The sequence below is a fragment of the Dendrobates tinctorius genome, unplaced genomic scaffold (assembly GCF_039654945.1).
Source record: "Dendrobates tinctorius isolate UK_male_01 unplaced genomic scaffold, ASM3965494v1 ptg000029l, whole genome shotgun sequence".
Classification (NCBI taxonomy): Eukaryota; Metazoa; Chordata; class Amphibia; order Anura; family Dendrobatidae; genus Dendrobates; species Dendrobates tinctorius.
Window position 1 is genome coordinate 18,734,588 of NW_027361697.1, and position 14,460 is coordinate 18,749,047.

General features: G+C 48.0%; 1 protein-coding gene across 1 annotated transcript in view; it reads right to left on the reverse strand.

The window, feature by feature from the left end:
- The window catches only part of ABCD3 (ATP binding cassette subfamily D member 3), a 65,111-nt gene extending 53,938 nt beyond the window's left edge, over nt 1-11,173 (reverse strand). Inside the window, exon 1 of the mRNA XM_073571412.1 lies at nt 11,017-11,173. Within this exon, the coding sequence (XP_073427513.1) occupies nt 11,017-11,120 (104 nt within the window). The 5' untranslated portion in view covers nt 11,121-11,173. The remainder of the gene's footprint in view (nt 1-11,016) is intronic.
- Between the last annotated feature and the right edge of the window lie 3,287 nt (nt 11,174-14,460).

Below are 14,460 nucleotides of genomic sequence, written 5' to 3' on the forward strand. Positions count from 1 at the left end.
GGTTATGCCCCGGGCACTGGAGTACTGCTTCTCTGCAAACAGTTCTGCCATGTGAATACTGCCTTAGGGAGCCGACACTGAAGAGGAGGTTGATCACAAGTGACTTTCTTTTTTCCCACAAAGGAAATGTATAATCTATCCACAGGATCAATGTCTGCTCCCTCGGACCCCATTAGAATGGGAGCGCTGAGCCCCCTGCTCCCTCTCACTGTATAACAGCACTGCTGCCATGGAGAAGGGGTCGAGCATGCGTCCTGCTTCTCCATTCAATGCCACAGACCCTGATAAGAGCAGCACGGTGCACGCTCCATACAATCGGTGGTGGTCCGAGAAACCAGATGGCTATACTAAATAAGCAGGGTCTTTGCAGAGTCAGAAACAGACACATCTGAGCTTTCAAGTCAGCAAATCTGTGCACCCAGGCGCTAAGATTTATCAGTAAGGCTAGAATAAGAAACGCAACCCTTCATTATTAGGTGTGGCAAGGAAAATACAGGTTTACTGTGGACGAATTGAACATTTTGGAGCTTACTTTGGAAAGTGTAAGTCATCACTCCCGGGACCGGGGATCGATGTCCAGAGAATGAGCTATAGACTGTGTGTAGGGGACATGTACCGCTTACTATGGAAACCACGAGGTTGGAGTGGTCAAGGTGTTTCCAACCCAGTGAAATGTGCAAAATAAGTGAAGAGGTGAGGGCAAAGTGGCAGGAAACCAGGCAATCACTAGATACAACAAAGGGTTACAGCCAGCCCACGTTACCGAGCCAAGTGTGAAGCCGCACCTTACATGATTCACGTATAATCTCATGCTTTACACACTTCCATGGAATGGATCCACATAAGTACAACATGTACTTCACCCGTCACATGGGAGAGAAGCGTCTGCTGGAGGGTATGTGCGACCCCGCACCGTTCATTGTCTATGGGACTGATAACAGTACAGCGCACCATCATGATCAGTCCCATAAACCATGAATGGAGCATTACTATATGTGCGGCCGTCGCTCTAAGCGGGGGCTACAGGATCCTTGTTCTCATCATCTCTGGGATCTCCAGAGATCAGGCGCCTATCATGTAGGCAGAACCTAGTATAATAACAAAATAAGCAAATACCCTGCAGTAAGTAAATAGTACATATAAATGATATCGGGTGCTTACATAACACTGTTTAAATAAAAAAAAGCGCAAACATCATTCCCCAGTGACAAGGTGTACGGGATCAGGAGGATCCCTAACTCTTTATAGTTCACCTCGCTACATGCCTAGAAGGTGGCAGATCAGGGGCCTGGCTGCCCCATTTTGGGCTGGGCATATAGTCTATCTAGCACCTGATGGCCAGGCGTTGAGACAGTCAGGTCTGGGTCCCGCTCTCTATTTTGAGACTTTCATCTTTAAAGGATCATTACAAAAAAAACGCCAAGATCAAAAACGCTGTATGTAAACTTTTCACTATCTATCCACAGACACTATGTGACTGCAGACGGCCAAATCGCGACAGTGTGCAATGTGCGCTTCGTCACAATTCCCCAGTATCCCCCCGGGCGAGAGGGTGGTCACATGATCGCATGCATGCCATTTGAATTTCCAGTGGTTTTTAACAAAAAAAAATTCCAAAAGTATCAGATAATAGTTTTAGCGTCATTTCCGTGCTACCGTTTATAGCAGATTTGGATGACGATATTATCGATCAGGAAGTTGAAAGTATATTGAAATAATGTTACAATGTAATCTTTTCCTAATTGCAGAATATTTATTCTTTATCCTCAAATAAAGTATGTTTCTTTCAAAATAAGCATAGTAAACTGTCTTGTGTGCATTGCACCTGTTATCTTGGCAGGCTGCAGGTAAAAGCCCTGAATTATTAATGCGGAGCGCGGGGTGACACAACACTGCCATATGCTACCAATGAGTCATCAGGCTCCATCCATAAAGCTGTAGGTAACAGGCAGAAGTCAAGGATTTACCGGATCTCCAGTTCCTTCCTAAGGAATACACTTGCTTCTTAAATGACAGATTTCTATTTAGTGACCCTTCAAAAATATATTGGGGGTAATGGCATAAATAACAATTCCCCTTTGGTCACTGGAACATTCATTTGCCCTACAAAATCCCCTTTAAATCTTAGAAATCGGTGTAAAGGTAGTAGGATTATGCTTGGTTCAAATCTGCGATACGAGATTGTGCGGACTAGCTTTGCATCACGGCTGATCCAAGTGATTGGCTGCAGCGGTCCTGTATGCTGTCATCGTGAGATCAAAGCCTGTAAACAGCGGATTTAATTATTTTAAACCAAGGGAGTTAAAATACTTCTAGAAGGGACAGCCATTAATAAATGTGGGCTGAACGCTGCACAATCAGGCGGACAACCACAGAGACGGTATACGCCAGTGCCGTCCATAGTGTGATGTAAACAAACCCTATGACTGTCATCTCACCTTTATACACACTACGGCGGTACAGAAACTTTATGAACGCTCACGCGGTTGTAACCTTTGCCTTACTGAGGCCATGCCGTCTCCTCCGTCACACCTAGTTAGCAACATAAGGCGACATCAGCACGTTGAACAGGCTCAGATAAAAAGGCCTTGATAACGTCTCGCCCCTGGTTGAGAAATGAGGTCAGAAATAGGAGACCGTCACCTCCTCGTCGTGCGGTTTACACTACTGGTTTCGGACCATTGACTCGGGAGAGCTGTGTGGCGCCCATATATTTTTTTTTATATATACCCACTGTATATTGCAGTGGTGACATTATATAGCACTGTGTACTTACAATTTTCCTTTCTACCCAGATAATTCTTCTCTTTTCCATTAGATCTATAATATCACATGATTAAATACTGACTATCTGAATCCTTCTAAGCTCTATGTAGAAACAGGAGGTCAATTTTCCCTGCATGAGTCATCACTGAAAATGTCCCCAGTAGGGGTGAGGAGGGAGCAGCTGGGTCAGGTGCTGAAGAAGGGAATGCTGGGAAGACGACTTCCTGTTTCTACATACAGCAGAGAAAAGAGAAGAATTAGCTGCGTAGAAAGGCTAAATGAGCAATTGTAAGTACACAGTACTATATAACATAATATGATGACTGCAATATATTATGATAAAAACTTTGATAGGAGGAGTTCTTCTTTAATCAACAGCTCTTGGAACCATAATTTCCATAAATGCATAGGTTTAAACAAAAAAATGTTCCTGTGTTGAGATAATCTTATAAATGTGCCTCTACTGTGTAATGGCTGTGTCTGACCGTGCAGAGCTGCTCTAGTTTATGGTCAGCACTACTACAGCTCCTAAGGAGATAGCAGAAGCGACTTGCGCTAAGTGACTATACAGACAAAAAAAAAAAACAGGGACTTGCAGCTGATGAGGTGACACATTTCCCTGCCTGTTATATCACAGGAGTGATTGCTTCTGCGCATGACCAGTCCTGTGAGCTCATCATAAATCAAGTCAGTGATGTAGAAGGCTCCACCAGTTGCTGAGGTTATATGTCACGGATTTGATTTATAATGAGCACAAAAGGATGCTGATGCAGCAGATATTCACTCCTGTGATAAACAGGCAGGGAAATGTGTTACCTCAAAGTAGAATACTCACTTATCATATGTGACATGCTATCTCCTTTGGCCAGGAGCTGTAGTATATGCTGACCATTAGCTTGTGCAGCTCTGAATGGTCCGACACAGCCATTACACAGTACATAGGGGCACATTCATAAGATTATCAGCACAGGAACATTCTTTTTTAAACACATCCAAATGTTGAACTTATTATTCCAAGATCCATTAATTAAAATGTACTTTATTCATAGGACAACATTTAATTCCTTAATAACCAAGCCTGAAAAAGCCTTGAGGAGCTTTCAAAGATTAAAAAAAATTGCTTCAATCACTTAGACGTAGCCACACGGTACTCCCGCCATTCTCTAAAAAATGTAGTGATGTCTATTATGGGCCCTGTGTGTTCTATGTGTCATTTTTATGACTTTTAATGTTTTTATCTATGGTGTTGTCTTTCTGCAATAAAATTTGTACTTGATGTGGTGATCCCTGTGTGTGTGTGTGATCAGTAGCTTTTTCTACCTATTTCTTAGAACCAATAACAGCCGACCACAAAAAAATTAAAAAAAATGCTTCCAACAAAGTTTATCACGAAAGTAAAAAATTACATAATAGAATAAAAACATTATGGAATAAATAAGGTGGTTGTTTGGTCAATGTCACCCATGTTATTGGGGGGTAACCTGTACCTATAACCAACTCCAAAAAAGCCTGAAACCTTCACAGGGAGAACTTCTCATGAACAATTGTTGAGTCCTCAGATTTCACGTCTCCAAGAAAACACAATGGGAACTGTTCTTTCTCGCATAGTGGATCCTTTGTCCTAGTCTCCAGCACTGGGTTAGGAATTCTACTTTTTGTAAATCAGCTTATTTCTTAAAAAGACATGAATGGCTACTGTAATTATCCACAAAGCAAAATAAAAATCCACCGCCATGCTGTACAATCCAAAGGAAGAAAACGAAAACTGATTTCACTGACGACCTTTGACACTCTCAATGCTGGAATGAATGTGTCGCATGGATTTATGTCTTTTTACATCAATTAAGGAATTTGCTCCTAAGACCTTGTGGGGGCATCACAACACATTAGGAGACCCCAATCAGAGGACAATAAAACATCCAGACTCCTTATCTATGAACTGGTCCAATATTTATGTTTATCCCTCTCCCATAATGACAATTCTGCTTCACATCACTTGTCTTATCTATTGCGTTATTTCTGTGCTGTTTTGTGTATAAATATGTGATTGTTCAGATGTTGTATTAGTCTTTGCCTGATGAAGAGACCTGAGTAGTCTCGAAAGCTTGCAATGTGTTACCATCTTTTCAGTTAGCCATTAAAAGGTATCAACCTTCGAGGACTCTCAATTCTGAATACTTTTATCTACAAGTTCCCATGTCATAAAAAATTACCTATTTTTATTATGATCAACTTTAAGAAGTTTGCACACAATAGAACAATATTACACTGTTCTAGATATACCGCAGTCTACACAAAAATACAAACACCCATCAAGAAATGGAGTGAAATCCCGCAAAGCAGAAAAATACCCCATGAGCCTTCTAAAAAAAAGAATTAAAAAATACTGTATATAATATATACTAAACAGTGATGTATTTTAAGAGATCAAAAAAGATCCCTAAGGCCGGTTTCACATTTGCGTTAAAGGCCGCAGCGTCGGCTTGCGCTCGGCCACCGCTAAGCCCCGCCCCCTGCCGCGCCTCCGCCGGTAGCTCCGCCTCCGGGCACATGACGCTGCATGCGTTCCCTATCTTTATCACTCAGGACGCAGGCCGTGCGCAGTATGCGTTTTGGCGGCACCTGCGTCCTGCCAAACGCAACCTTTTGCAATTTGGTTGTGCTCGGCGCACCGTCAAACGCATACTGCGCACGGCCTGCGTCCTCAGTGATAAAGATAGGGGACGCATGCAGCGTCATGTGCCCGGAGGCGGAGCTACCGGCGGAGGCGCGACAGGGGGCGGGGCTTAGCGGCGGCCGTTGTTACATAATTATAATAATGTATGATAAATACCCAAGAGAAAATACAACTAGCACCAAAATCTATGTGGAACAGGTTAATAAAAATTACTATACCACCGGAAGGGAGTCTACACATAGCATCCCCCATAAAAAGTGAAAGTCTCACTCACCACTAACGCGTTTCGCTTTAGCTTCTTCATGGGGCTTATGTATCCGGAGTTAGACCTTTTACTCTAGGAAGGAGCATTCACAATTCCACACTTTACTTTTGAAAATATATTACCGAACTGACAAGACTGATCTGTACAGATATTAGGCCGTCAAGGTACAATGTCAGCGCTCCAACGCTGAAGCCAGCAGAATTATGAATTCAGCTCAGAATAACGCCAGACGTAAATTGGCAGAATTACAAAATAAGTAGACTGTAACTACAGGGCGGGCCATTTATATGGATACACCGAAATAACATGGGGACGGTCAGTGATATCAACTTCCTGTTTGTGGCACATTAGTATATGGGAGGGGGGAAACTTTTCGAGACGGGTGGTGACCATGGCGGCCATTTTGGATCCAGCTCTATAAATGACCCACCCAGGTCTATCCATATAAATGGCCCACCCTGTGCAAACTTGCCCAGGTAGATGGAGTGACATTATTGTATCACACGACTTCAGAAGAACGGACGTCCGCTCAGACAGAACATTGATGATCACCATCTGATTCATCAGTGGACAATCTTTTAAACTACCCGAGCATATAGTTTTCTTATGGAAGCATAGCCTCCACCTCGAGGGTGCCCTTTTGGGAACCTTAGAGCTCATTGTGGTCTACCACTTCTGGGCCTCCAGTTTTTGCAAATCTACAACTCAGCAGGTTGTAAAAAAAAATTTAAGAAAATAATAAAATACAGGTCAAGACGCAGTAACAGCTGGAAACGGTTCCTTCGTGGTTTTGCCCAATATTAAAACTAATTTAAAAAAAAAAAAAATCAATATTTAGGAAACCCACCCTACATACCAGCTTATGTTTATTTATGGTGACCCAATGTCTTTAAAATGTAATAAAGTAGTGTCTCTTACCCCAGAAAGTCTGCCTCACCCCTTCCATACGTGTATTCACCTTCACTGTTTCACAACCCGACCAAAGCCTTATTAGTAATAACTTATACAACTTATTACCATACAATTCCTAGGGCCTGTGACTTCCGATGGGGGCATCGGAGTTCTAGTCCTCTTCCTCTCTGCAGAGACATTTTGCACACAATTCCTGTTGTGCCACAAGGGTGTCAGCAGAGGAAACCGAGGCGAGCGCATGATGTAACGTCGACGTGGTCCCTATTGTGAGATCGCCAGTGCTTTTGGATTCTTTGCACGTGTAATCCCATAATTACAGACTATGCTGTGTATACAGGCAGCGGGCACAGAAACCTGTGATAATGAGCGGTTATGTCCTGCCAAGGTTCCCAGGGAGGTCAGGAACCATGCATGGATATCATGCGGTGGATCTCACGACCGCAGTGCTGGGCAACAAACACTGCGGACACACGTCACAGAGATCGATTAATGCACGTTCACTGCTGCGTCTGCAAAACGCAGCGCATTTTAATGCGGCGGATCTTCCATCAGAATATCAGCGGAATGACCGGTAAAGTTGCCGTTATGATCAGCGGATCCCCATGGGGGGGGGGGATCACTACCGGCAGGTGAAATGTAGCATTACATGGTGGCCAAGTAACATGAAAGAAAATCCATTAAAGGGGATTTCTGGTTTCAATTCTGTTTTATGGCAAAGGCTTCCTGTAAATTAAAAAAAAAATCAGAAACACAACCCCCCTGCTGCACCAAATGTAAGTATTTTTAATATGGCTGCAAAAGGGGAAGATGTAACGACATCACATGACCGGTGCAGCCGATCAACTGAGCTCAGCGATTGGCTGCAGCAGTCACGAGATATCATCCACTTAGCAGAAAAAAAAACAGCAGATACCATAAATGTGAACATGGCCTCAACCGGCTTCGGTTCGGCTGCTGTTCCTGTTACTTGGCTTTGATAAAACTTTACTCATAAAGTCAGGTGCGGATTACAAGCGTTTCCGCTACAGAACGGTATAGGCTTTTATTTTTTTTCTTAAACCTGTAGCTTTTCCACTTCTCGCTCAAGTCTATTGGGAAAATCCACATTCATCAACTGCATAATTACCGCAAGAGAAATCGACATTTTACGGAGTTCGAGAACTCTCGCAGGTCAGAGTCTGCAGCTAAAAAAAAAGGCCCAATGAGGAGAACGACATTACGCGCCCAACGGAGCCACGCAGAGGGGAAAAAGCAGCAAATCCTCCTGGTGAGAATGTGGCTTTCTGGTACGTGCACACCCTGCGGGTCTGCTGGGGGGGATGTCCATGTACAATTTCCGCAGGGTGACGCCGCGCCGGATACACCGATCACGAACCGGCTACACGGGACAAGAACTGCCAAGTGCTGACACAGTAGAAACGTGCCATCAGGGGCAATGTGCAGAGATTATCACACGACACCTGGATATCGCTGGCAAGATACAAAGGTTACAATAAAGGATTCAGCACAACTACTTATCAGGGGAAGAATCTCTCCAGCACTGCCCTATGGATACACTACACAGCCGCCACTCTGTATACCCGCTGTCAGTGCCACCACCTGCCACCTATATACCAGCTGTCAGTGCTGCCACCACCTATATACCAGCTGTCAGTCCCACCGCCACCATCTATATACCCGCTGTCAATGCCATCACCTACAGTTTATACCCGATGTCAGTGCCACCTCCTGCCACGCATATAACAGCTGTCAGTCCCACCGCCACCACCTATATACCCGCTGTCAGTGTCATCACCACCTATATATCCGCTGTCAGTGCCACCACCACCTATATACCTGCTGTCAGTGCCACCACCACCTATATACCTACCCGCTGTCAGTGCCACCACCACCTATATACTTGCTGCCAGTGTCACCACCTATATACCCACTGTCAGTGCCACCACCACCTATATACCCGCTGTCAGTGCCACCACCACCTATATACCCGCTGTCAGTGCCACCACCACCTATATACTTGCTGCCAGTGTCACCACCTATATACCCACTGTCAGTGCCACCACCACCTATATAACCACTGTCAGTGCCACCACCACCTATATACCCGCTGTCAGTGCCGTCACCTATATACCCGCTGCAGGTACAACCACCTATATACCCGCTGTCAGTGTTATCACCTATATACCTGCTGTCAGTGCCACCATCTATATACCCACTGTCCGTGCCAGCATCACCTATATACCGACTGTCAGTGCCGCCACCTATATACCCGCTGTCAGTGCCGCCACCTATATACCCGCTGTCAGTGCCGCCACCTATATACCCGCTGTCAGTGCCGCCACCTATATACCCGCTGTCAGTGCCGCCACCTATATACCCGCTGTCAGTGCCGCCACCTATATACCCGCTGTCAGTGCCGCCACCTATATACCCGCTGTCAGTGCCGCCACCTATATACCCGCTGTCAGTGCCGCCACCTATATACCCGCTGTCAGTGCCGCCACCTATATACCCGCTGTCAGTGCCGCCACCTATATACCCGCTGTCAGTGCCGCCACCTATATACCCGCTGTCAGTGCCGCCACCTATATACCCGCTGTCAGTGCCGCCACCTATATACCCGCTGTCAGTGCCGCCACCTATATACCCGCTGTCAGTGCCGCCACCTATATACCCGCTGTCAGTGCCGCCACCTATATACCCGCTGTCAGTGCCGCCACCTATATACCCGCTGTCAGTGCCGCCACCTATAGACCCGCTGTCAGTGTTATCACCTATAGACCCGCTGTCAGTGCCGCCACCTATAGACCCGCTGTCAGTGCCGCCACCTATAGACCCGCTGTCAGTGCCGCCACCTAGACCCGCTGTCAGTGCCGCCGCCACCTATAGACCCGCTGTCAGTGTCGCCACCTATAGACCCGCTGTCAGTGCCGCCACCTATATACCCGCTGTCAGTGCCGCCACCTATATACCCGCTGTCAGTGCCGCCACCTATATACCCGCTGTCAGTGTTATCACCTATAGACCCGCTGTCAGTGTTATCACCTATAGACCCGCTGTCAGTGTTATCACCTATAGACCCGCTGTCAGTGCCGCCACCTATATACCCGCTGTCAGTGCCGCCACCACCTATAGACCCGCTGTCAGTGCCGCCACCTATAGACCCGCTGTCAGTGCCGCCACCTATAGACCCGCTGTCAGTGCCGCCACCTATAGACCCGCTGTCAGTGCCGCCACCTATAGACCCGCTGTCAGTGCCGCCACCTATAGACCCGCTGTCAGTGCCGCCACCTATAGACCCGCTGTCAGTGCCGCCACCTATAGACCCGCTGTCAGTATCGCCGCCACCTATAGACCCGCTGTCAGTATCGCCGCCACCTATAGACCCGCTGTCAGTATCGCCGCCACCTATATACCCGCTGTCAGTATCGCCGCCACCTATAGACCCGCTGTCAGTATCGCCGCCACCTATAGACCCGCTGTCAGTGCCATCACCTATATACCCGCTGTCAGTGCCGCCACCTATATACCCGCTGTCAGTATCACCACCACCTATATACCCGCTGTCAGTATCGCCGCCACCTATATACCCGCTGTCAGTGCCATCACCTATATACCCGCTGTCAGTGCCGCCACCTATAGACCAGCTGTCAGTGCCGCCACCTATAGACCCGCTGTCAGTGTTATCACCTATATACCCGCTGTCAGTATCGCCGCCACCTATATACCCGCTGTCAGTATCGCCGCCACCTATATACCCGCTGTCAGTGCCGCCACCTATATACCCGCTGTCAGTGCCGCCACCTATATACCCGCTGTCAGTGCCGCCACCTATATACCCGCTGTCAGTATCACCACCACCTATATACCCGCTGTCAGTGCCGCCACCTATATACCCGCTGTCAGTGCAGTCACCTATATACCCGCTGTCAGTGCAGCCACCTATATACCCGCTGTCAGTGCAGTCACCTATATACCCGCTGTCAGTGCCGCCACCTGCACATCAGGAATCTCAGCTCCTCCTCTCCTATCTGTACAGGTGACTCCTCATAGCCCCCGACAACTCATCACTGGATCCGCTCGTCCCCAGGTTGTCGGGACCTTTCCCGGGCAGCAGCTGAGCGGTTTTGGCTGCACTGTGGTCACTGACATATTGATAAGGACATCTCCGGGGGCTTCTTACAATTCAGGGGGAACACACACTATTAGAGGGGTGCATGAGGACTGCACGCCCCAGCAGTACACGGGAAGCACTACAAATCCCAGCAATACGCGGAGGAGCAGCCGGGGCTCTCAATGACACAGACAGGAGACCCTCGGCCTGAGCCTGCTCCGTGCCCGCAGCTGTCAGCCTCTCTCCCGCCCGCCTCAGGCCTCGCCTCCCCGCCGTTCTCACCCGTTCGCTCTCCGCCGCTTGCTCAGCAGGTACAGCAGGAATAGCGCCGCCCCGGCAGCGGAGGAGTTGCGGACAGTCAGGTACTTGCTGTACACCGGCGCCATGGTCACTGTCAGAAGAGGAGGCGGGGCCGCCGGCCGAAGAGCTGCGGCATGCCGGGAACGTCGCGAGGCTCCACCCACAGTGTCATCACCTTGGTAACGGCGTCCTCCCTGCACAGCTCGGGCGTGTGCGGCCTCGTGTATTGTTATTGTCATCAGTAATAGCCCTGAACTAGCACTGTGTAGGGATGAGCACTGCGCCTGCGCCACGTGTGGGACTACAGATCACAGGCAGGCAGGCTCAGTACAGTATGACCTGCACAGAATGATTCCCTCTCAGTGACCCCTGCACAGTATGATTCCCTCTCAGTGACCCCTGCACAGTATGATTCCCTCTCAGTGACCCCTGCACAGTATGATTCCCTCTCAGTGACCCCTGCACAGTATGATTCCCTCTCAGTGACCCCCGCACAGAATGATTCCCTCTCAGTGACCCCTGCACAGTATGATTCCCTCTCACTGACCCCTGCACAGTATGATTCCCTCTCAGTGACCCCTGCACAGTATGATTCCCTCTCAGTGACCCCTGCACAGTATGATTCCCTCTCAGTGACCCCTGCACAGTATGATTCCCTCTCAGTGACCCCTGCACAGTATGATTCCCTCTCAGTGACCCCTGCACAGTATGATTCCCTCTCACTGACCCCTGCACAGTATGATTCCCTCTCAGTGACCCCTGCACAGTATGATTCCCTCTCACTGACCCCTGCACAGTATGATTCCCTCTCACTGACCCCTGCACAGTATGATTCCCTCTCAGTGACCCCTGCACAGTATGATTCCCTCTCAGTGACCCCTGCACAGTATGATTCCCTCTCAGTGACCCCCGCACAGTATACAGCACAGCCCCACATGGTATATAGCACAGCACCACATAGTATTTAGCACAGCCACACATGGTATATAGCACAGCACCATAGTATTTAGCACAGCACCACATGGTATATAGCACAGCACCACATGGTATATAGCACAGCACCATGGTAGATAGCAAAGCACCACATGGTATACAGCACAGCACCACATAGTATATACACAGCCACACATGGTATACAGCACAGCCCCACATGGTATATAGCACAGCCCCACATGGTATATAGCACAGCACCATGGTAGATAGCACAGCACCATGGTAGATAGCAAAGCACCACATGGTATACAGCACAGCACCATGTTATACAGCACAGCCCCACATGGTATATAGCACAGCACCACATGGTATATAGCACAGCACCATGGTAGATAGCAAAGCACCACATGGTAGATAGCACAGCCGCACATGATATATAGCACAGCACCACATGGTATATAGCACAGCACCACGTGGTATTCAGCACAGCACCATGGTATACAGCACAGCCCCACATGGTATACAGCACAGCCCCATGGTATGCAGCACAGCCCCACATGGTATTCAGCACAGCACCATGGTATATAGCACAGCACCACATGGTATTCAGTACAGCACCATGGTATACAGCACAGCACCATGGTATACAGCACAGCACTATATGGTATACAGCACAGCACCATGGTATACAGCACAGCACCATGGTATACAGCACAGCACCACATAGTATATAGCCCAGCCCCACATGGTATATAGCACAGTACCACATGGTATATAGCACAGCATCACATGGTATTCAGCACAGCCCCACATGGTATATAGCACAGCACCATGGTATACAGTACAGCCCCACATGGTATATAGCACAACACCAGGGTATACAGCACAGCCCCACATGGTATTCAGCACAGCACCATGGTATATAGCACAGCACCACATGGTATTCAGCACAGCACCATGGTATATAGCACAGCACCACATGGTATACAGCACAGCACCATGGTATACAGCACAGCACCACATGGTATACAGAACAGCACCATGGTATACAGCACAGCCCCACATGGTATACAGCACAGCCCCACATGGTAATCAGCTCAGCCCCACATGATATACAGCGCCCCACATGGTGTACTGCACAGCCCCACATGGTATTCAGCACAGCCCCACATGGTATTCAGCACAGCCCCACATAGTATACAGCACAACAGCATGGTATATAGCACTGCCCGCATCTCTTCCCCCCAGAGAATGGCCCCACAGTCCAGTACTGATTGTTACATTTAAAAAAAACACACTCCTCACCTCTCCTCGTGCCTGCGCTGCTCCCGGCTGTCTCCTGCTCTGCCTGGTACACATTGAGTGCACGATGTCATCGTGCACCCGCAGTGTGAGAGGCAGAGCGGGGAATGATGGGAGCGGAAGCGTCAGCTGACGCTCTCTCCTCCATCATTGCTTTGAACTTTACTGGCATCTATGACGCCAGTATAGTTCAATGTGGCGGCGGGTGGAGTCGGCACTGGCGGCAGGCGTGCCCCCCTGCCTCACGGGCCCCATAGCGGCTGCGTGATGCGCTAGCTGGGGGGCCCCTGGGGGAGTGGGGGCCCTAGACAGCTGCCTGGCTGCCTGCTCCTAACACCAGCCCTGCTTATAATGTACGTAACTCAAGGCAAGAATGTGCAAACAAACCCTGGTAGAGTGAAGGATATTGAAAATTTACACCCCCCCCCCAAATAAGCTGAGGATAAGCCTTACTTACAAATAGTTGGATGACTGGACTTTTCTTTGGTTTTTATTGTTATACCATCTCTTGCACCCTTTTCTGCTGTATTGGGGGTGCATAGGCGGCTGGAGGGTCCTACAACATCAGCATGGACTGAGCTGCATCTATCAAAGGACTGTCGTACTTTACGGACTGTTATCAAGTTCAAGAATTGTGATACTGTTGTGGGATCCTTACAGAGAAGGACCTGGTCAATTCCAAAGACTGCTGTTGACTTCAAGGACTGTGTTTGTTCCTGTTCCAGAAGGTCCGGATCAAGTGTAAGGACTGTTGTACCGTAATAAAGACCATGTTACAGATTCTGGGTTTATTGTATGGCTGCTTTATTGTCTTGCGCATGTGTGCTGAAATAAGCGGCACACATGCGCGAGATTTGCAGGGGTTGGCGATGACGCCTTTCCTGCTAATTATGTTATCATGGAAAGAGCACTGACTAGACTGGGGGCAACTAACGCCCCATTGACTACTCAATGCCCTCATTAGCATAGAAAACAAGGACAATATAAATGCTTTATTAAACCTAATATTTCATAAAAACATTATACAGGACTGGTTAGGCAGGGAACTTACTGATACATAAGTGAATGATGCTGGGTTATAGGGCATGGGGGACATGACAGGTTCTCTTTAAATGTTTGTCCAAGTAGTGGACAATCCCTGTAATCCAACAAACAAGTGATTTGCTCATACGTAGGTGATTGATGGCATAT